At 43.0% G+C, this 21,494-nt stretch overlaps 1 protein-coding gene across 1 annotated transcript in view; it reads left to right on the forward strand.

Annotated features, from left to right (window-relative positions):
- Window positions 1-21,494, forward strand: part of DOK6 (docking protein 6) — a 297,299-nt gene that overhangs the window by 180,952 nt on the left and 94,853 nt on the right. The window contains exon 5 of the mRNA XM_006892744.1: window positions 7,468-7,657. Coding sequence (XP_006892806.1) covers window positions 7,468-7,657 — 190 coding nt within the window. The remainder of the gene's footprint in view (window positions 1-7,467; window positions 7,658-21,494) is intronic.

The following is a 21,494-nucleotide window of genomic DNA, read 5'->3' on the forward strand; positions in this document are numbered from 1 at the left end:
GGTGGGTGGAGAGAAGGGGTGAAGGAATCGAGAAGGACCCGGGTGAAATGACGGGAAAGGTCCAATTGTGACTAATTTTATAAAACATAACACATGAGAGTGATTGTATGCAACACAATGTATACGAACTTTGTAAGCAAACCAGTGTATAATAAAATTTCAAAATACTTTACAAAAAGAATCATCAAGTGATTTCCAACAGTATAAAAAGAAAAGAAAGGTTCTTATGTACCTTTTAAAAAAAAGGGTCAGTGAAGGAAAGGAAGACCATCAACAAGATGGATGGGACTGAAACAGTAGGCTCGTGTAAATTGATATTTCAAACTTGAAATTCTTTCCATTTCTAAGATCTCGAGGTCTATTATTGACACTTAACATGGCCTGTAGTGGTTTAGAAAGTACTCCTACACAGAATTATAATCTGATAGTGACTTACAAAGGATTCAACAAACATAAGAAATTCTGGAAAACAAGTGTTGTCTATCAATAGCAGAAGTAAACATCGTAGCTACTCACTTTTGAGAAATCCATGCAATTTCATTTGTAGGTCACTTCAGAGGGCATGTCCATCTTACTGTTGATGCGAGAACTTTCTATTGGTATGAAAACTGGGAAAGGGAGTTCTGACTTTGCCACTTGTTTACTTCAGGGTCAACTCCAAAGGTTTCTCTTTTTGTCTGGATCTAGCAAATGTGCTTTTTGTGAGTGGGCTGGAATCAATATGAATTCTTACAGCAGCCGGAAAACATCCATAACCTTTCTCCATAATGGAGCAGGATTCTGGTGTTGTTTCTAAGTCTGTTATCTGAGTTCCCATAGCAACCACCCTCCCTCCATCCCACGCGGCGCTGTTGGATACCACTCACTCATTCAGCGTCCACCCATCAAACATGTTGGAGGATTTATTATATGTAAGAACTAAGCTGAGGATATGTAGAATTGGACAAAAATGATCACTACTTTTAAGAAGCTTGAAGAAATGGTGGGAGAGACCAGCTTATAAACAAAAACTACAGAGGGATGCTTTTAAAAACAGTGCCGTGTTGCCACACAATTTCATTAGCATGCTTGAACATTAAGCTCTGTTAAGATATATCTACATGGGATTGAACTGACAAGAGCATCTTAGAAAAAATGGTTAACAAATTTAGGGAGCAGTTAGTTTATGTTAACAGAGGAAGAACAATTCAGAAAAGGGTCATGGGAATGGTTTTACAACTCAAAAACTGTTACCAGTGTCACAGAATTGTACATATAGAAACCGATTGGCAGCATCATGATAGATGGTGAAGAGATTAAGATTGTGAACAGTTTTAGTTTGCTCGGCTCCACAATCAACATTCTTGGCACCAGCATCCAGGAAATTAAAAGACATATTGCATTGGGAAAGTCTGCTGTCAGAGACCTCTCCAAAGTACTGAAGAGCAACAGTGTCAGTCTGGAGACTAAGGTGCACCTGATCCAGGCCATGGTCTTGCAGCAGAGAGCTGGTCAATGACTAGGAATGATGAGTGGAGAATTGATGCCTTTGAGCTGCAGTGTTGGAGAAGAGTATTGAATATGCCATGGTCTGCTAGGAGGACAAACAGGTTTTACCTGGAGAGGGTTAAAGCAGGCTGCTCCTTGGACGCAGAGATTCTGAAGCTTCATCTGACATACTTTGGACATGTTGCAAGGAGGGACCAGTCCTTAGAGAGGGATGTCATGCTTGGGCAGGTGGAGGGACAGGACAAGAGAGGAAGACCCTCAATGAGATGGATTGATTCAGTGGGTAAAGGAAGTAGGTGTGTCGGAGATAGTGAGATTGGCACAGGATAGAGCAGAGGTTAGGGCTGTTGTACATAGGGTTGTTATGAGTTGCAGGTGACTCGACAGCACATAATAACAACAGCATTATCTCTAACAACAAAAACCTGTTTTAATTTTTTTCCACTGGCATAGACTTGTCAGCTTGTCTTTATGAGTCATGCGTGGATGGATCGGCTAAGGTTGGCCTAATTTAGACTGAATGTGCTGCGGTTAGCTGCAGGTTATGTCTACACCTGTCCACCAGCTTCTAATCTTCCTCACATTAGCCGCTATCTGAAAACAAAATATAGTAGCACAGTAGAGTCAGCCCAGACCTGCAACAGGACCCAGTGTACACATCTTTCTTGATGATGAAATGCTAAATAGATTGGGTACCAAAGAAAGAAAGTCTTCGTTCAACTTTTCTAATCAAAGTTCTAAAGCAAGTCCTAATTTCTGTAATCAGACATAAGATAAAGTGAAAGTTACAAGAAAAATCTGGATGCTGGTCTCACAGATACTTGTAGAATCCCTGAGACTTTGACCCTTGTCTAACCTCAGCCTTTGCATACAGACAAAAGGTTTTCCCAGCAGCAATTATTAAACTCACCCTTGGACCCAGCTTTCCTCCAAACAATCGGCAGGACTATAAGGCGAAAACGAACAACTTGGAATAAGCAACCAAACAAGATCAAAAGGCTGCATTTACCCAGAAGGAAGGTGCTGTGTTGTGTACCATCAAGTCAGAACCAACTGACTCTACGGTGGGTTTTCAGAGGCAGTAAATTGCATGAGAGCTGGGGGATTCAAAGATGACTCCTTACCCCAGACCTGAAGGGAGAGTGAAGAAGGATGAATTGAAAAGGAATCCGGGAGGATTTGGGAAGAGTGTGGAAGTAATGTGAGGAATATAATTAATGTCCTAAAACAAAATGTATATGGAAGATTGAACAGAAAACCAATTTGCTCAGTAACCTTTCACTCAAGGTACTGATAACACACGCAAGCAAAATCCTGCTGAAGATTATCCAAAAACGACTGGAACAGAACATCAACAGAAAACTACTAGAAATACAAGCTGGGTTAAGAAGAGACTGTGTCACCAGGGACATCATAGCCAATGTCAGATGGATCTTAGCTGAAAGCAGAGAGTGCCAGCACAATATCTATCTGTGTTTCATTGACTGTGCAAAAGCATTTGACTGTGTGAATCACAACAAACTGTGGCTAACCTTGAGAAGAACGGGAATCCCAGAGCATTTGATTGTGCTCATGTGAAACCTATCCTTGGACCAGGAAGCAGTCATCAGAACAGAGCAAAGAAATGCTGCATGGTTCAAAATCAGGAAAGGATTCTGTCAGGAATGCATCCTGTCTCCATACCTTTTAAATCTGTATGCAGAACAGATAGTTTGGGCATTTGGACTTTATAAGGAGGAATGTGGCAGCAAGATTGGAGGAAGACTTATTAACAAACTACATTAGGCAGATGACACACCTTGCTCGCTGAAACTGAGGAGGACCTGAAGTGTTTGCTGTAGAAAGTCAAGGACTATAGTCTTCAATATGGATTGAAACTTAACATCAAGAAGATGAAGATTCTCACCACTGGGCCAACTGGCAACACCATGACAGATGGAGAAGAGATTGAAGTTGTTAACAATTTCAGCTTACTGAGCTCCACAATCAATACTCTTGGCACCAGCAATCAGGAAGTCAAAAGACTAATTCCTCTGGGGAAAGCTATTGCCAGCAACCTCTCCAAAGTGCTAAAAAAGCAATGATGTCAGTAGGAAAGTAAGATGTCCCTGATTTAGGCCATGGTCTCTGCAATCACTTGCTATGCATCAGAGAGCTGGACAATGACTGAGAATGACAGAAGAAGAATTAATGCCTTTCAGTTGTGCTGGAGAAGAGTGTTGAACATCCCATGGACTGCCAAGAAAACAAACAAGTTTATCCTTGAGAGATTGAAACTAGGCTGCTCCCTGGAGGCAAGAATTTTGAAGCTCTATCTCATATACTTTGGACATATGGTCATGAGGGACCAGTCCTTGGAGAAGGACATCATGCTTGAAAGGGTAGAGGGACAATACAGGAGAGGAAGTTCCCAGATGAGATGGATTGACACGGTAGTTGGGTTAATGAGGATAGGTGTGTCAGAGAAAGTGAGATAGGCTCAGGATCGAGCAGAGTTCAGAACTGTGGTACATAGGGCCACTAGGCCAAGTCACAAGTAACTTGATGGCACATAACAACAACAATATCTAAAGTATGGCTTTCCCCAGTTTTTCTGATTTATGGATTATTTCTTCACATTATTGATGAAGTTCTCTGATGTGTAATTTTAGATTTTGATGAGATCACATGTATTTTTGTCTTTTGTTACATGATCCAGAAGGGGTCTTGCCTAACACTCTGGTGTTGGAAGGCTAGATACCAATGCAATACTTCTATGCTTTTACTTAAAGACTTTTAACATTTTCAGCCATTGTTAAATCTCTGATTCACTTTAAATTAATTCTGTGTATTTCTGTCATTTGTATAGGTACTTGTTGTTGTTGTTGATTGCTGTCGAGTCGAGCACAACTCAGAGTGAGCCTATGCGCAAAAGGCCTGAAATCTTTCTATAATTATCACCACTTATCGAGTTCATAGGGTTTCCAGAGACATGTGGTTTAGGAAGTGGATAAGCTAAGGCAGGATGTAATTAACATATAATTCTCCAATCTGGGAAAGATACATTCTCATGAATACTTCGTACCCTGCCTATTTGATATGATTAAGTATTTGTGAGGAATATATGAAAAGTGATTTTGCAATTTGAGTCTTCACAATTTTGCACCTAAATCCAATAATTCAGACTTACGTACTCAATATAAGTTAATAATCAAAGATATAAAAAAGGAACAAAAATTTATACACAAGAATAAAGTAAGCCCATGAATCAATAGAAAAGAATAAATTATTCATTAAATTGAGCTAAAAATGTCTGATTTTATTACATTTAATACCTATTGGACAGGAACTGAAATAATCTGTGTTCATCAAAAGAGGAATTATTAAATAAATTACCAACACAGCTACACAATGGAATAATATATATTCATTTAAAAATATGTTCTCAAAGAATAGTTACTGTGAAATCTCACAAAGCAGTGCTGTTGAGTTGTACCAAACCCCTACCAGCCTCACGTCTGATTTCTGAGTCTGTAACTCTTTAAAGGAAGAGAATCCACCGTCTTTCTCCCAAAGAAAAGTTGATGGATTCAAACCATGGACCTTTCCGTTTGCAGCCTGACATGTCACCACAGAGCCACCAGCATTCCTTTAATATGCAAACCTAGTCAGACATGTTAATGTAGTATTGTATATTGAACCCTAGATATTTATTTTAGAAGCAGGAGTGGCATCCACTTCCTAAACAACATGCCTCTGGAAACTCTATGAACTTTGATAAATGTCGATAGTTGTAGAGGGGATTCAGGCCTTTTGTTCGTAGTGTCACTAATGAGTCGTGCTCGATTCAAAGGCAATCAACAACAGCAATATATTTATTATAGTATAAATATTTTTAAATGCAGCTATAAAAGAGAAATTAAATACTCCATCTAAAAATGTTCATGCTATAATAACTGCATAGGGTCCAGTATTTAATATTCAGTGTAATAGCATCTATGGTTGTGCTTGAATATTAGAATGAAGTATTACTCTAGTAGAAATTATCCCTACACAATATGGTATTAGTTGAATTAATTACCTTTTAAAAAATATGTTCTATGTTGAGCATGATTTAATTGGAGATATAGCAAAATGCAAAGTAAGTTTTTTAAAAGAAAGAAAAATATCAATTACTAGGATCATTTAAAAACCTGTCTGAGATTTGGTGTGTTTTTTTTTTAAGTGAACTGATTTATTCTAGAAATGAAGGTGTTGCAGCTCTCGGTGACCATGTGCTCTGAGCAGATGGTACCTGGCACCTTGCTCTCGAGCCTCTTGCCACATGATAAAAAATAACTGCATTCTGACAGAGTTGAGTAGTCTGGTGGCAGTACTGTGAGTTTCTGAAGAGCGGCACACGTTTGCACGGCGTACACCATGCTGTGTGTTGCGGGTTTAATTGCATGGCGTGTATCTCAGGATACTTATTGCATGTGCCAAGTGAGGACGGTTAAGTCTGAAAGCTTCTGAAGTGGGAGAGTGGCTGTTGTGATGTTTCAATCTTCCAGGAACTTTGGAGCTGGGAATAATATAAATCATCTTGAACTATTTACTGTGTAAATGTTGTAAATGTTGTTATTGTTGTTGTTGTTATGTGCAGTTGAGTCACCTGTGACTCATAGCGATCTTATGTACAACAGCCCTAAACCCTGCTCTATCCTGTGCCAATCTTACTGTCCCTGATACACCTGCCCCTATTACTCCAATCTCTGAATCAATCCATGTCATCGAGGGTCTTCCTCTCATGCGCTGTCCCTCCACCCTCCTAAGCATGACATCCCTCTCCAAGTACTGATCCTACCTTGCAACATGTCCAAAGTATGTCAGACAAAGCTTCTGAATCCTTGCCTCCAAGGAGCAGCCTGGTTTCACTCTCCCCAGGATGAACTTGTTTGTTCTTTTTATAGTCCATAGTATATTCAGTACTCTTCTTCAGCACCACAGCTTAAAGTCCTCCTTCTATCATCCCTAGTCATTGTCCAGCTTTCCGATGCATGGTTCTGTGTTATTTCTTTAAGCAAACTGATGGTGCAGTGTGTTAAACACTGGGCTGCTAACACACAGGTGGTCTGTTCAAAGCCTCAGGTAAATGGCAAGGCTGTCTTCTTCCTAAAGGTCACAGCTTTGGGAACCAGAAGGCTGGCAGTTGGGCAGAAACGAGTCACCTTGATTTTACTTCAGTGTAAAATATGTCACAGAGATGAAATGGAGTAAGGCCTTGGTTAATTACACAAAGCCACTCCTCACAGAAGGATACATGTTAGATCCATTTAGAGAGTAAGTTCTTGATTATTGAAAATAAGACATTTCTTGGAAAACGTGTGTATGCTGTATCCCTTCAGACCTTCAGGTTATGTGTCGTTAGATTTTTACTTTTACTTTTCCATTGTACACATACCCTGTAGCATGTTGTTTGCTAACCAAAAAGCCAGCAGTTCAAATCTACCAGTTGCTCCACTAGAGAAATATTTCCAGCTGAGGAGATCAGTGGAGGCTGCTCTGAGTTGGATTGAACTAGATGGCATTGGATTTTATTTGGTTTTATGCTGAGTGCATTCAATTGAAGAATAAGCAACTGAGTGAATGCATGTAAAAAGAAGATGGATAGCTTTTATACAGAAGAAGACCTGGTAGCAGAGTGGCAAAAGTGTATAACTGCTAAACAGAAGGTCAGTGGTTTGAACCCGGCAGTGGTTCCATGAGAGAATGAGGGGGTAATTTGCTCCCACTGGGAATACAGCCTTGGAGACCCTACAGCCCAGGGTAGTTCTCCTCTGTGGTCATGGTCACTGTGAGTGGGAATTGACTCAGGGCAATGAGTTTGCATTGGGGTTGGGTCCTTCACAGAACAGAGCAAAGCATCTGGGACCCAGATCTGCTTTCGGACTGACTGAGCAGCTGGCCGTCGGAGTCAACACTCCTCATCCTGGGTGACCTTCCTCCTTTGTTTATTTGCAGAACGCTTCAATGTGTACCTCATGCCCACACCCAACCTGGATATTTACGGTGAATGCACCATGCAGATCACGCATGAGAATATCTATCTCTGGGACATCCACAATGCCAAGGTCAAACTGGTGATGTGGCCTCTCAGCTCGTTGAGGAGATATGGTCGAGATTCAACTTGGTTCACGTTTGAGTCGGGGAGGTAAGTTCAGTAGGGTGACCCAAAACAGAGGGACCTTGTGACCTCTGCTGTCCATGGTGCCCGTTGATTTGTAAGAGGTAGATATTACAGAATTTATCATTTCTTCAGATCTGTATTGATAACCTAAGTAAGGTTGAATTGAATATATGACTGGATTGTTGATTGCTTCATTCAGAATAATTTTGCTATGATGTGTTGATATTAAATGTTTAATAATTATCTATAGAATGCACTCTTTTCTGCAGATTGCTACAATACTATATTTTCTTGTCTCTTCATGTAGTAAGATTCTCATAAAGTTCAGTATGTTGTTGTTATTGTTAAGTACTGTTTAGTTGTAAGCGACTTATAGCGACCCTATGAACGAAAGTCCTCAACACTTGTGTGACTTTCATCCTTTCTCCAGGTTCATAGATTTTCCAGAAGTAAGCTATTTCGGAAGTAGATGCCACTCCTGCTTCCAAGCTTGTTTTAATCGGGGAGCTCCACCAAACACTGTCCCCCATGGGTAACCATTATCGCATTTGACACATCAGTGTCACAGTGTTTAGCTTCACAGCCACCACAAGTTACCTCTGTATGGCAAGTGGACACACCAGGACTGTAAGACCTAGAAGAATGTCTGACCAAAAACAGTGAAAAACAGGGCTGAGGCCCGCGGATTAGAATCACCCCCCTTTGGCTTGGTAGCATCACTTTCGGTCCACTAGGCTGACTGTTCTCACTCTATGTTGTTAAGTGCCGTCGACTCATGTATCTTTTTTATATTATATATATCAGAATTTTAAAATATTTTCTCGGGATTTTGGTGAACGTTTACACAACAAATTATGTTCCCACTCAACAATTTCTACATATCTTGTTAAATACTCCTCTTTGCATTAACATTTTCATTTCCATTCTGGTTGTTCTATTTTAGTTATTCTTGCTTCCCTGCCCTTACAGGCTTTCTCACCTTTGCTGTGGGATAACATTGACAGCTTGGTCTCAAGTGGATCATCGTTTTACTTACACTTATAGACCTACCCCTCTTTTATCAGCCATCTCACTGTCTTGATTTTTTTATTTATGACAATGATTTAAAAATATACTATTAGACTATTTTGTACTTTATTGATGTCTGTCTGACAGCAAAAAAACACTGAGGTATGAGTTTAAAATAATGCCGACTGCTGGTTAAGGTGAAGTGTCAGCTTGGCTGGGCGGTGGTTCTCGGTGGTTAGACGGTTATGTAAAATGTCATTTGCCATTAAGTAATCATGTGTTGTTGTTAATGATGATGTTATAGGCCGTGAATTGGAATTGACCCACAGCTAACCCTGCAGCAGTTTTCAGAGGCAGTAAAATCGTAACAGGAGGAGATTGCCCATCCTTCTCCCACAGAGCGGCCAGGGGTTTTGAACCGCATTCCTCTGGGCTTGCAGCACAGCTTCTTACCACTACGCCACAAGAGCCATGTCCTCTGTATCTATAATGCCCTTGTCTTTGGAACTTAACCATGTCAACAAGTGTGGGTGTGAGTATGTGGGTAAAAAGGAGCACAGTACTCAAGGGTTATTTAATTGAAGCACCTCTGTTATTTTGTTGTATGGTGATCTGGTCACTTCTAGGTTTTGTTTCTATTCCAAGTTTGAAAGATCTATCATAGTCTCAGGAATTGTGCAGGTCTTTACCAACTCAGTAATTCAGACCTTTAAAAAAAATTGAGCTTTGCCATACATACAGTTTCCTTCCATTCTATCTAGGACCACCCATTCTGGCCCTGGTCACGATGGTTGTGGAGATAGCTGGGCTTCATCTCTATCTTCTGGTCTCTGGACAGATGAAGCATTGGTCACATGGGTCCTTTCTTCTTTCCGTCCTTGGCTTTCTTCTTTATCTTTTGTTAGATAACTAGTAGAGAACTAGCTAAACTGTAATGGCTATTTGCACACTTTTAAGAACCCGGAAATCACTTACTGAACTAGAATATATAATATGCTTAGTCCACAGGAAGATGTGCTGTTAACCCAAAGGCCAGAGAGTCTGAGGGAGAAAGATGGACTTTCTTCATCCGTGTGGTTTACAGGGTTAGAAACACAGCGAAGGGTCATGAACTGGTTCCATCTCAATAGCAGAGTTACTTACGGGTGGATTTGGAAGGAGATTGCTAGGCACTTCTTTTGAAGTGCCTGTGGATAGTGCCATGTCATCAGCCTCTTGGTGATTGGGAAGTGTGATTCATTTTCTCTGCCATGCTGAGACTCCTTTAATCGAAGTGGTTTTTATTGCTGAGTCCTGTCATCTTGACCCATAGTTCCTGCAGGTGTGAGAGACTGAAACACTCCCCAGTCCTGCATCGTGATCCTCGCCGTCTCCTCTGTCTGCTCAGAAAGGTACAGGGTCCGTGAACGAGAGGAAGACCCCTGAGAGATGGATGGATACAGTGACTGCAGCTCTGAGATTAAGTCTATCACAGATAATGAGGATGGCACAGGACAGGACAGCTTTCACATCCGTTGTTCTTAGGATCCTTAGGGATTGTATTTGACTCGATGCTCTTCACAATTAGACTTAAGCCCATTGTTGTAACCACTGTGTAAGCCCAGGTCCTTAAAGCTCTTTGGCTTTTTCACCAAACTTCCTCTTCACCAATCATGATGTCCTCTCCAGGATTGTTTCCTCCTGATAACAAATCCCATGCATGATGCCAAGTCTCACCATTTCCTCCTCTGAGGAGCGTTCTGTGAAGTATTCCTGCAAGACAGATTTATTTGGGGTTTGGCAATCTCCAGACTATTCATTGCTCTCCACCACCACAATTCAAGGGCTTCTATTCTTCCTCAGCCTTTCCTATTTCTTATTCAAATTCCACACACTTATTGAAGTGATTGGAAGCAACATGGCTTGGGTCAGGTGCAGCTTCATCTTTCGATTCATTCGCCTCCCCTCTCACAGTTCCTGGAAGGCCTTGAGAGCAGATTTTTCCAATGAGTCTGTTGATTTTTTTGACTGCTATTAATTGTAGCTTCAAGTAAAATGAAATCCTCAACAACTTCAACCTTTTCTCATCATTGTCATGATGTTTCTGTTAGGTTCTAATACTAAGATCTGTTTGTTACTATTCATTGTTAAATGCTGTGGAGTCAAAACCAACCCCTCGCTGACCCTCCAGCAGGTTTTTAGAGTCAGTCAATCACATGTAAGGAAAATATTCATCGTTCTCCCAGGGAGCGGCTGGTGGATTTGAACCACATCCCTTCTGATAATGGCACAGCCTGGAAAACGGAGCCTTTGGGGTTTCAGTAGTCTTTGTGTTACAAGTATTAGAATTTCCAGCTTCTAGAAATGCCAGTACCCAGTGCTTGTTGAAAGTTCACTTTCTGCTCCTTCACTTCACTTTCACAGAAGCCCTGTATTAGTCACCACCGTCGCATGAATACTGACTCTTGGTGACCCTCCAGACAGAGCAGACTCCTCATAAGGTTCTAAGACTAGTCTTTATGGAAGTAAACATCCTTATCTTGTACCAGAAACACCTACATTTGTGCTTGTGTTTGCAAACCGAGAGAAATTCTGAGAGATATTCGCTGTTACAGAAAGAGGGAGAGTGAATGAAGCTAGTGGCTGGGGTTTGTTTTGCGGTGGCTCAGAGACGGTTGGGCCGTGTGCCTTCGTGAAGATTACAGCTCAGAGTGCCTGTGGGAGACTGTGCTCTGTGCCGCAGCCTTGCTGTGAGTCAGAGTAGGCAGCGCACGACAGCAACCTCCAGGCCTCCAAGGTCATTCAGGAGAATAAGACCGTGTTGTTTGTCATTTAAGTTAGAAGTCTAAATGTTTATGATTCTCCAAATGTCCTCAGGTCAGTAACACATCTTTTTCTCTTAAATACATTTTTATTGCTGTAGTGTGATGAGCTTATTTTTTAAATTGGCTTTCCTGCACCTTTGACTCTTGTCATGTAGCTGGGCATGAACGTGTCATGGGGCGGATACAAATGGTGGGATTGGTCAACGTTGCCATCCCACGGGGTTTAAATAGAGCAGACTTAGCAGCAGAGGATGGAACTCTCACTACTAGAAAGGAAGAAGCAGTAAAGAATGTATCCTTCAGGGATAGGTGTTCCTGTTCACATCAGACCAAGACCTACTGGGGTGAACCAAGCAACCACAGTGGAGAACCAGAGACTGTGTGAGGCCAGGTGCCTTTCAACTGCTGCCCCACAGAGCCGGAGCCAGAACCCTTCACCCAAGTTTCCTGGAGGACTAGGAGGAGCTGTCATTATTGGCTGACCTAAGAGAGCTTTCGAACAGTGGTCTAAATTGGCAGGACAGGTTCTTCATAGGATTGCTATGGATTGTACTCAAATGCACCTGACAAGAGCAGCAAAGCCTCAGGACTCAAGGTTGAGGCACACTTGAGATGCTGTCTTGACTAAGGAATCGTATTCCGTTGCCAACTTGACTTCTAACTTCCTTAGCAAAGCTCATAATCGTGAGTATGTGTCTTTGAAATCTGAGTTGCCATTGCAACAGATTTGAAACACAGCAATTGAGAAGTAAGAGCCCAACTGATGTTAGTAGTAGTAGTGGGGGCATTTCCAACCTCACGAGATTAGGTTTTATACCATTTGGTATGTTGTTGATGAACACACTTCCCTTGGGAAGTGGTCATTTCTTCCTGATAAAATGCTTCCCTAGAGAAAAATAGGATGCAAGGAGCCCATCTCTTTTCTGAATGGGGTTTCTTATGTGCAGATAGGACCAGAACTTGGCACTTCATTAGGGAAGATCAGAAGTCTGTCTTCATAAGCTGGACTTGTTTTGTGCTACATTTATTGTCTTTGTAAGCCTGCATTATTCCTTTATAGTAATAATTCTCAATACGTTACATAATTTGGTTAAAAAAATAAAGGAGTTTGAAAGAAAAATTTAAAATCCCACAAAATTCTTCCATCTCGAGCTGGCTACTTTTGATAATTTGGCGTGCTTCTAGTCAATATATTTTATATATTTTAGAATAAATATAACAAAGAATAACTCATGGCCACTGAGTCAGACCTGACTCAGCTCAACTTCCAGTTGGTTCTGAGAGATTGTAAGTAACGTGGGAGGAAGTCGCTCATCTCTCCTGAGCAGCGGTTGGTGGATTTAAACCACATGCTCTTGGGTTAACAGTCTCACTACTTATCCACCAGGCCACAGTGTTCCAAACATAAGTACATCCACCATATTTTTTCTCAATGTTGAGAACAAGCCTCTTCGGCTTTTGACATTCAGATTTTAATGGCTCTGTGATGCCCTAGGTCCCAAATCCTTATGGAATCTTCCTCCTACAAAGTGGCTGGTCTCAACCCCTGATCTTTTGGTTCACAGCCAAGGACATTGTTTTGCTGAGGACTGTGTGACTGATACTCAGTGAGATGGACGGACACACTCACTGAAATAGACAACACAATAACTGACACAGTAACTGACTCAAATGTTAGAACAATTGGGAGAATGACACAAGAATGGACAGTGTTCAGTTTTATTGTCATAAAGTCCCTGTAAGTCAGTGCATGTTTGTAGCACTTAACAGCAACATGGCACCATTGAGGACCCTAGTGGTGCAGCAGTTAAGCACTTAGCTGCTAACAGAAAGGTCTACAGTCGGAACCCAGCAGCCACTACCTAGGAGGAAAAGGAAACAGTGTGGTCCTGTAAAGACTCCAGCTTTGGAAACCCTGTGAGGCAGTTCTCCTCTATCCCGTACGGTTCCTGTGCTCCGACCCATACGGTTCCTGTGCTCCGACCCGCACGGTTCCTGTGCCCTGTCCTGTACGGTTACTGTGCATCAGGACCAGCTCCAAGTGTTTTTATTTTTGTTTCTAATGATATCCTAGCATATGGCTGTGCCATTATTATCATTGTGATGTTTCCAGAATGAACTATTATAAATAATAAGACCATGCTGACCATCTGTGCCATAATGTCCCAACCTCCAATTATTTTCTTTGCAAAGGCTTTTCTAAGAAGAAATGCCAGGTTAAAGGCTCTTTACAATAGAGCAATTTGCTTTAAAAAATAATAATATCAGTTTATATACCCTCTAATGGTACAAAGAGAATGCGTTTCTTGCTTTCTAAACACAAGCATTAAAATGATGATTTAAGACGTTTTTAAAGTAGAATTTGATTAAAGAAGTTTGACCTTGTGTACACTGTTATTTCTGTGTTTTTCTCCTGTGAATTTTGAATGACCTGTTTTTCTTTACTGGTGGAAAACCAAGCCTGTTGCTGTCAATGTGATTCTGACTCCGAGCCGCCTGTCTTTCTCACGTAGCCGTGCTATGCCAGATGTTCATTTCCTCGTTGTTCAGAAGGTGCTCTTTCTCACTGGCTTCCAGTTGGAAGCCCCTCAGAGCTGGCTTTGCATTTGGTTTCTGAGGTTGTCAGTCACATGAGAGGAGGGGCCCGCTTTTCCCCTGCAGAGAAGTGAGTGGATTAGAACCACCGGAGAAGCGTGGCCTTTGTAAGCTTAGCAGTACAATGCCACGTGGTCTGTGCTACCAGAGCTTCCTTTTGGGAGGCGAGAAGTCTGAGTTCTGTGTGTCAGCATTCCCTCTGTCAACTCTGAAGGAGGGCTTCTCTTTTGGGCTTGCTTCTCGATCCCTTGGGTAACTCCACGGAGATTGGCCCCAGGCAGCCCCAACCCTGCTTGTTGTTTTGTTTCCTCTCTTTTATCACAAAGGGAGCGCAGATGGCTCAGTGGTAAGGAGCTGTGCTGCCAACACAAAGGCATGCAGTTCGGATCTGCCCGCTGTGCTGAGAAAGATGAACAGTGTCCTCATGTGTGATTAACGGCCTCTGAAAGCCCAGCTGAGGGTCAGCTATGAGAGGGTCAGCCTAGACAGCACATAAATAGCAAAAACAATTTCTATCACATGAGACATGGTATAGCCTGCACTAATCCTCTGTCATTAACATAGCAAGAACATCCCAATCCCACATGGGATTTTAAACACAGACACAGCAGTTGTTTCTGGCTGTATTTATGCCAACAAAGGTGGATTTGTCCCCCTGTCTGTCCATATATTCAGAACTCTGCCACACATACTCCAATGGCCTACATTCTTCTTCAGTCGTCCTCATGTTCAACTTGGTGGTAAACAACTATTCACTGAAAGCGATTGAAAATACCCCGGCTTGAGTCTGGGGCCTGTTAGTGTTTACACGGACACCCCAGCCCTTTGGAACTTTGCAGGGGTCCTTGGGCTCAGATTTGTCCAATGTTGTGCATGAAGTAGGGATGACCCAACAGCACGTAACAACAAAAGGAGCCTAGATCCAAAGTTTTCTCCATCCTTGATCCACAGAGGTAAGCACAGCAGGTTAGTGTCCCCTGGCTCAGGTAGGTTGGGGTCACTGACACTGAGAATTAGGAAACTTGAGAGAGAAAGCAGATGAGAAAGTCACCATGACAGTGTTCGAGCCAGCGAGGGAACTGTGACGCCCAGTGACCCTGTGAACAACCGATCATCACCTTGGCCCTCCTGCTCCACCTCACAGTCTGTCATGCATGAGCCCGTCACTTCAGTCACCGTGTCGGTCACTCTGTCTTGCTGACACTCCACTTTTCCCCACACAGTGTCTTTTTCTGACCTCTTCACAACAAGCCCAGAGCTCATGAGATGACATTTCATCATCCTAGCCTCTACGCGCTGATGACACTTCCCCCAAGACAGATTTGTTTGTTCTGTTGGTACTTCATGGAATATTCAGCACTTTTCTCAAACACTGCAATTTAAAGGCATTGATTCTTCTCGTCTTCCTTTTTCATTGTCATATTTCAGATGCATAGGACGCAGTTGAAAATATCGTGCATCAGAGGCAGCTGAGGCTTTAAAACTTCTTTGACTTCCTTGCTCTTTAACACGTAGGAGAGGTCCTTGAGCAGATTTTCCCAATGAAACATGTCCTTTTGATCCCTGACTTCTGCTGCCATCGAAGCTGTCTGCAGATCCAAGTAAAAGGAAAGTGTTGAGCGCTTCGGTCTTCTCTCCATCTGTCAGGATGGTCCAGTGGGGAGCATCTTTTTGTTTCTTGATGATGAGGTGCAGTCCAGCCTCTCAGGCCCCTGGAAAGGTTTACGTTGTTTTAGGGTCTTTCCTTTTTCTATGTCGCTGTTCCTCACTGTCAGGTCAGCACCCACTCCCAGCCGCCTCACGCTCATAAAGAAAATACTTCGGAACCTGTGGGGACTCGTTCCGCTAGTTCTTTGCACATAACGGATTACTTGGTAGCACTTTTAAAGCCATTGATTTCTGTACCTATATACACTATAAAGTTGAGTGTGTCAGGACACTCACTTTCCCCCCTCACTGGCAGTTCATTTTTTCCCAATACATTATTAAATTTTGCTGCATGGCTCAAATATAAAAATGGACAGTAGGTAAGGATCTAGACTGTTCTTTCTCGAGGCCCCTGGTCATTCTTCATATTAGTTATAACCACACACCCTAAGCCTCAATGAGCAGACACCAAGTCCAGTGAGGCAGTCGAGGGCTGAGAAGTGCTCTGTGGGAATAGTCCTGGAGAGCCTGGCCTTTGGGAGAGGAATTTATCTCCTTTTACAATCACACAGCAATTTCTCTTTGACTGTCTATTACAGTTGTCACCTTGCATTTTAGGAGGACAATACAGTCAGAGTGCTGTGCAGATTTCACAGATTTCTGAAAAAAAAATCACCAGGCCTGCAGAGAAAGTCATCAGCTTGTTGATGTGTAATTGTATCCTTAGAGACAATGTTACGTTTTAAGTAACTGCTAAAGTCCTATCTCCCCTTCATAGCACCTTATAAATAATAGTAAAAGCAAAAATCAAGAAGAATTCAAATACCCATAGAACAAAATGAAACTCATCCCCAAATTCCTTTTTATAAACTTGTTTAACAATGTCTTATTGCACTATGCCTAGCAGAACTGGACCAGCAATTTCATATAGGTCTTATTAATGTGTTGCTATTGGCTCTTCTTAGAAGTCTAGAGAAAATCTGGTTAGAGTGTTTTAACAGTTGGAAATGTCAGAGAACACATAAGTATTGCAATATGGGAAGGTAGCTGATGGAAACAAATAATACACGTGCTTTGATCAAGGGTTATAAGATTATACCGCAGAAAAAGAAAGTTTTCTGTGAAGGCAACAGAGAAATAAGGCAGAAGATTGAAGAGGATATGAAGTTAAAGAGGCCATTGGGGGAAACGTGAGATATGTGCCCACGTGTTTCTGTGTAGGTGGGATTATGTCACGGAAAGGAAAATAATAAAGCAGAAGAAAGAGGGGCTTGTTGTCAACTCAGTGTCCTGGTCACAGGCTACAGGGGACGCGGCAGCGTGGGGAAATCTCTTGTGTTGGCTGCAGGGATCAGGGCAGAGAGCAGAAACCTGGGGTGATTGGAAGTAGCGTTGGGTAAGGCTTTGAAGACCCGGAAAAGGGTTCAGGCCACAGATCATCAGGTGATTACAACTTTTCTTTGTTGCTAACTGGTCACCCCATTATCTCCCTGATCGATTAATCTTTTAAACAGCTGCACCAAACTTGCCTTTTGTTTGAGATCTTAGACACCTTTCTTCTGGCTTCATGCTGGGCTAGCTGCCTTGCTCTTGATGTCGCAGGAAGAGGGTGACCACTGAGGACGCCCGGCACGTGCCTCCTGATTCCCACACACCTTGACCCACCTGCCCCCATTTATAGCAGAGGCTCCTAGTTTACCAAGATCATTACAGCTGCTCCTCATCTCAGTGATAGTGAGTCTACAAGGTTGTCACGCTTCCGTGTTATCACTTTCTCTGCGCTGTGAGTTCCATCAGCATAAAACATGTACAAATAACTCAGCCTCGGTAAGAACCAACCCATAGCTGATCCTCCCTCGGGTCTTCGGAGGCTGTGAGTCTCGTGGGAGGAGAAGGCCCATCTTTCTCCTTCAGAGTCACTGATGGATTCAAGCCACCAGCGAGGCTCAGCTTTTGACTTAACCATGCAGCTCCTAGTGACGAGGCCACCTTAGCCCCTTAAGGTGAAAAGCATGTTTGAGATTTGTAAAGGTCTTCTTTCGCTCCACAGTGACCACAGCAGTGAGCTCACACCTGGCAGCACTCCTGAGGGGGGTACAGGACCCGATGGTGTTTCACTAGGGGGTACAGGACCCGATGGTGTTTCACTACCTGAGGTCATTCTGTCAGATCCAGCTCAGTGGTGGCTCCCTGTCCTCTGCTGTCTGCACAGCGTCGTTTCTCAAGAGTGTCTGTCATGTTTCTCTGATCGCTCATCTCCACTTCTCTCTTGTGCGTCCACCCTGCCACCAAAGCAGCTCATTTCAGGGCCATCAGTGGTCTCTCATTTGCAAAGCTTGTCCCTTCTCAAACCTCATCTTAATCTCTCTGCAGCCATCAGCACAGTTCATGGTCCACTTTTTTAAGTATTTGCGCTCCAGGAGAAATGAATGAATAATTATCTTCTTACTTACTCTCCGTAAGTGAGTCATTGACCTCAGAGTGGTCTATATTTTGGTGACCTCCTTAGTTTATAGCTCTGTGGCACAACTTTCTTTCCCTGGCCCTCTGCCTTTTCCAGTTTTATGTCAGGGAACGAGAGGAAGACCCTCAGTGAGATCCCACAACAGGCTTGGATGGTAGAGATCATACAGTGGGTACGGGGTGGGGCAAGACACAGGTGTGTTGTTCAGAGAGTCCCTTTGAGTCCTTGGCAACAACAGCACGGCACAGTTCTTCCCTTACATCCACACAGACATGGTGGGGACACCATCTTCTCAAGTGCCACTTGGAGGTATAGGTGGTATCATCAGTTGACCATTTCTAAAAGCAGTCCCATTGTCACCCCTTCTTTCACAGAACCCTCCACTCTTTACATGATGGTATTTGTAATTGTGACAGAAAGGGTCACAATTACAGATGACCCTTCAATAGCTCAGGAGATAGAGGTCAGGCCTTTTGTTCATAATGTCACTATGAGTCATGCTCAACTCAAAGGCAATCAACCACAACAACAACAACAAAGCTCATGTTTAGATGCTGTAAAATACTAACTTTGCATTGATTGCTATAATCAAGTATATTCTTTTATATTGTAAACTACTCTTCTATGTTGTGTTATTGTGTGCCATCGAGTTGCCTGTGTCTCATAGTGACCCTCTCTATGTACGGTAGCTCGGAACCCTGCCCTGTCCTGAGCCAATCTCTCTATCTCTGACACATCTACCCCCAATGTTGCGTAATAAGTAATATAAGTAGAGTAAGTTAACTGGGGAATTTGTAAAGCTTTTTCATAGCTGGAGTCCACTTCTCTGAGGCTCAGTGCACTCCCCTGGGTCTGTCTCTCTGGCTGTGTCTCTGGCATGCTTGTAGGGTTGGTAGACATGTCCAGTTCTTCATAAACATGTGCTGCTCTTGACACTTGACACTTCCACACTGTGGACACCCCGCCTGCAGGTTTTGTGCTCGATCTGATTTTCTCAGGCAGAAGGTGCCCAGGGTGTATTTCCAGACAGTGAACAGCACTCACCTTTCTTTTGAACCAATCGTGAAAGAGTTCTTGACTGAAGAATGAGCCCTATGTGTCACTTCATTCAAAGTGAGGGAAGCAGGGAATGTGTGCTCTTGGCTTCTCACACATGGTCACTGCTGAGGGCACCTCCCCATCACCTGCAGTCTCCCCGGGAATGCTCCAACCCAAGCCGGCTCCCTGCCTGCAGGTCCACCCCAGCTCCCAACAGCTTCCAGTGTGGCAGGGGGAGTGCTCCGGGGGGCTGTTTGGTGTGATCTTCACAGAAGGAGGTCACCAGGCCCTTCTCCCACAGTGCTGGGGGGTGGGTTTAACCACCAACCTTTAAGTTCCCTAAAAATCTTGAATCACTCAGGGGCCACTCAGTGTACCCACATTGCTCAGCCCGTTATGACTCCTTTCAGCCCCATAGGACAGAGCAGAACTGCAGTCTTGGCGGAATCAGACTGCCACATGTTTCTCCTGCAAATGACAACAGAGTCCAAACTGGGAGCGTCTCGGTCAGCGACTAAGCTCCCACCACTGAACCACTGTAAACCCAGAACTCCTCTCAACCTGGAACACGACTCAACAGTCCAGTCCACAGCTATTTCATGATTCCAGATGGGAGACACCTGTAGGCTAACCATCCACCGAGTGTCTGAGACTAACCTTTAGGGAGGTGATCTGCATCTTTCTCCCTCAGAGAGCCTGGAGACTTGAACTGCCGACTTTTCAACTCGCACCTTATCCACTGGTTAACAGCAGGGCTTCACCACTGTTCTCCATGGCTCCGCTTTCAATATACTCTCTCTCACTGCTGTCAAGTCGGAGCTGACTCATGACTGATCATCCGGCAAGTTTTCAGACTGTAAAGCACACGGGAGGAGATTTCCCATCTTTTCTCCCGCAGAACAGCTGGTGGATCCAAACTATCTGTCTTGGAGTTGGCGGGGCAACTCTTGACCCACTTGGCTACCAGAGCTCCCTATTTAATATAAGATTCCATAAATATGTTTTTAAAAAAATACTCTGTCCCAGTTCCACAAACGTTCGACTGTAAAATTTGCTCATCTGGTGAATAAATGAGTGAAGAACAATTGAGTTGTGCTAATATGGCTGGATACTGGGAGCAGTGTTTTCCCAAGACCACCGATCGGGGGAGATCACACCAGAGCCCGTCCTCTCTCCCCCTTGATTTTTCTCTCTGAATTCCAACCATCGCTTCTCCAGTTAATGACTATTAATAAAGTTAGTAACTTTTTCAAGGAAAACAAAAAGCTTAAAAAAGGAGACCAAAACTATCATTGTGGTCCCTATAGACCAATTAGTGAAAAACAATTCGCATTAACGTCCGTGTGAGTTCAATGAAAATGTATTGAACTTAAAAGTTAATGGGGCAAATACGAAGATCAGAGCCGCCATTCCTGAGAAGAACAATTTCCTAAGTCATTTAATTAATGTTTTATCCTAGGGGGGAAAAAATTAGTCCTAGTGTTAGAATATCAAGAGATTTACTCAATTAGACACTGAGGGGGAAAACAGCTCCAAGTGTCTGATTCGGAATTAGAGAAAGCGTTTATGCAGACATGATTTTTGACATCATACACAGCTGTGATGCAAATAATTGAGAATGTCTTCACATGCTTTATGCCTTGTAACTCAACGTCAAATGGACCTAACATATAAATACATTTTCGTTCCGTCAACCCGCTGAGTTTATGGCTTCTTTTATTCATTCATCAAACTCTATGATAAGAAGTATCTCCCCACCACCATCGCCCTCGAGTCATAGGCCAACTCCTAGCTGACTCTGCACTAGGTTTTCAGAGGCTGTAAATCACATGGGAGATTATCCATTTCTCTCTCACGGAGCCACTGGAGGATTTGAACCACCATGGTCGGGTTACCAATAGACCTCACTATGGATGACACCAGTACAGCTCCTTATGTAAAACGTAGAGACACTAGAACTGGGAAAGACATAATTCCTGCCTTTAATAAGCTCCCAGGATGCTTGGAGAGGCATATGGATCAAGCAATAACTATAATTGTTGTTGTTGCATGCCATGGAGTGGGCTGAAACCACCCTGTGTACAGCAGAGAAGAGGGTGTGGGCCTGCACAATCCTCACGGTCCTCCCTGTGCTGGGGAGCAGGGTTTCAGCCACCACGTCAGTCCAGCCTGTCTGGAGTTTTCCTCTTTTTGATCCTCTGTTTTATGACCTTCCAGGAACCAGCCTCTTCTAATGGTAGCAAGGCCGAAGTACATGAAACAAAGTGTCTTGATCCTCATTTTTTTTTATTTTATTATTATTATT

Source organism: Elephantulus edwardii, unplaced genomic scaffold (genome assembly GCF_000299155.1).
Source record: "Elephantulus edwardii isolate Elephantulus edwardi_28Jun2011 unplaced genomic scaffold, EleEdw1.0 scaffold00118, whole genome shotgun sequence".
Lineage (NCBI taxonomy): Eukaryota > Metazoa > Chordata > Mammalia > Macroscelidea > Macroscelididae > Elephantulus > Elephantulus edwardii.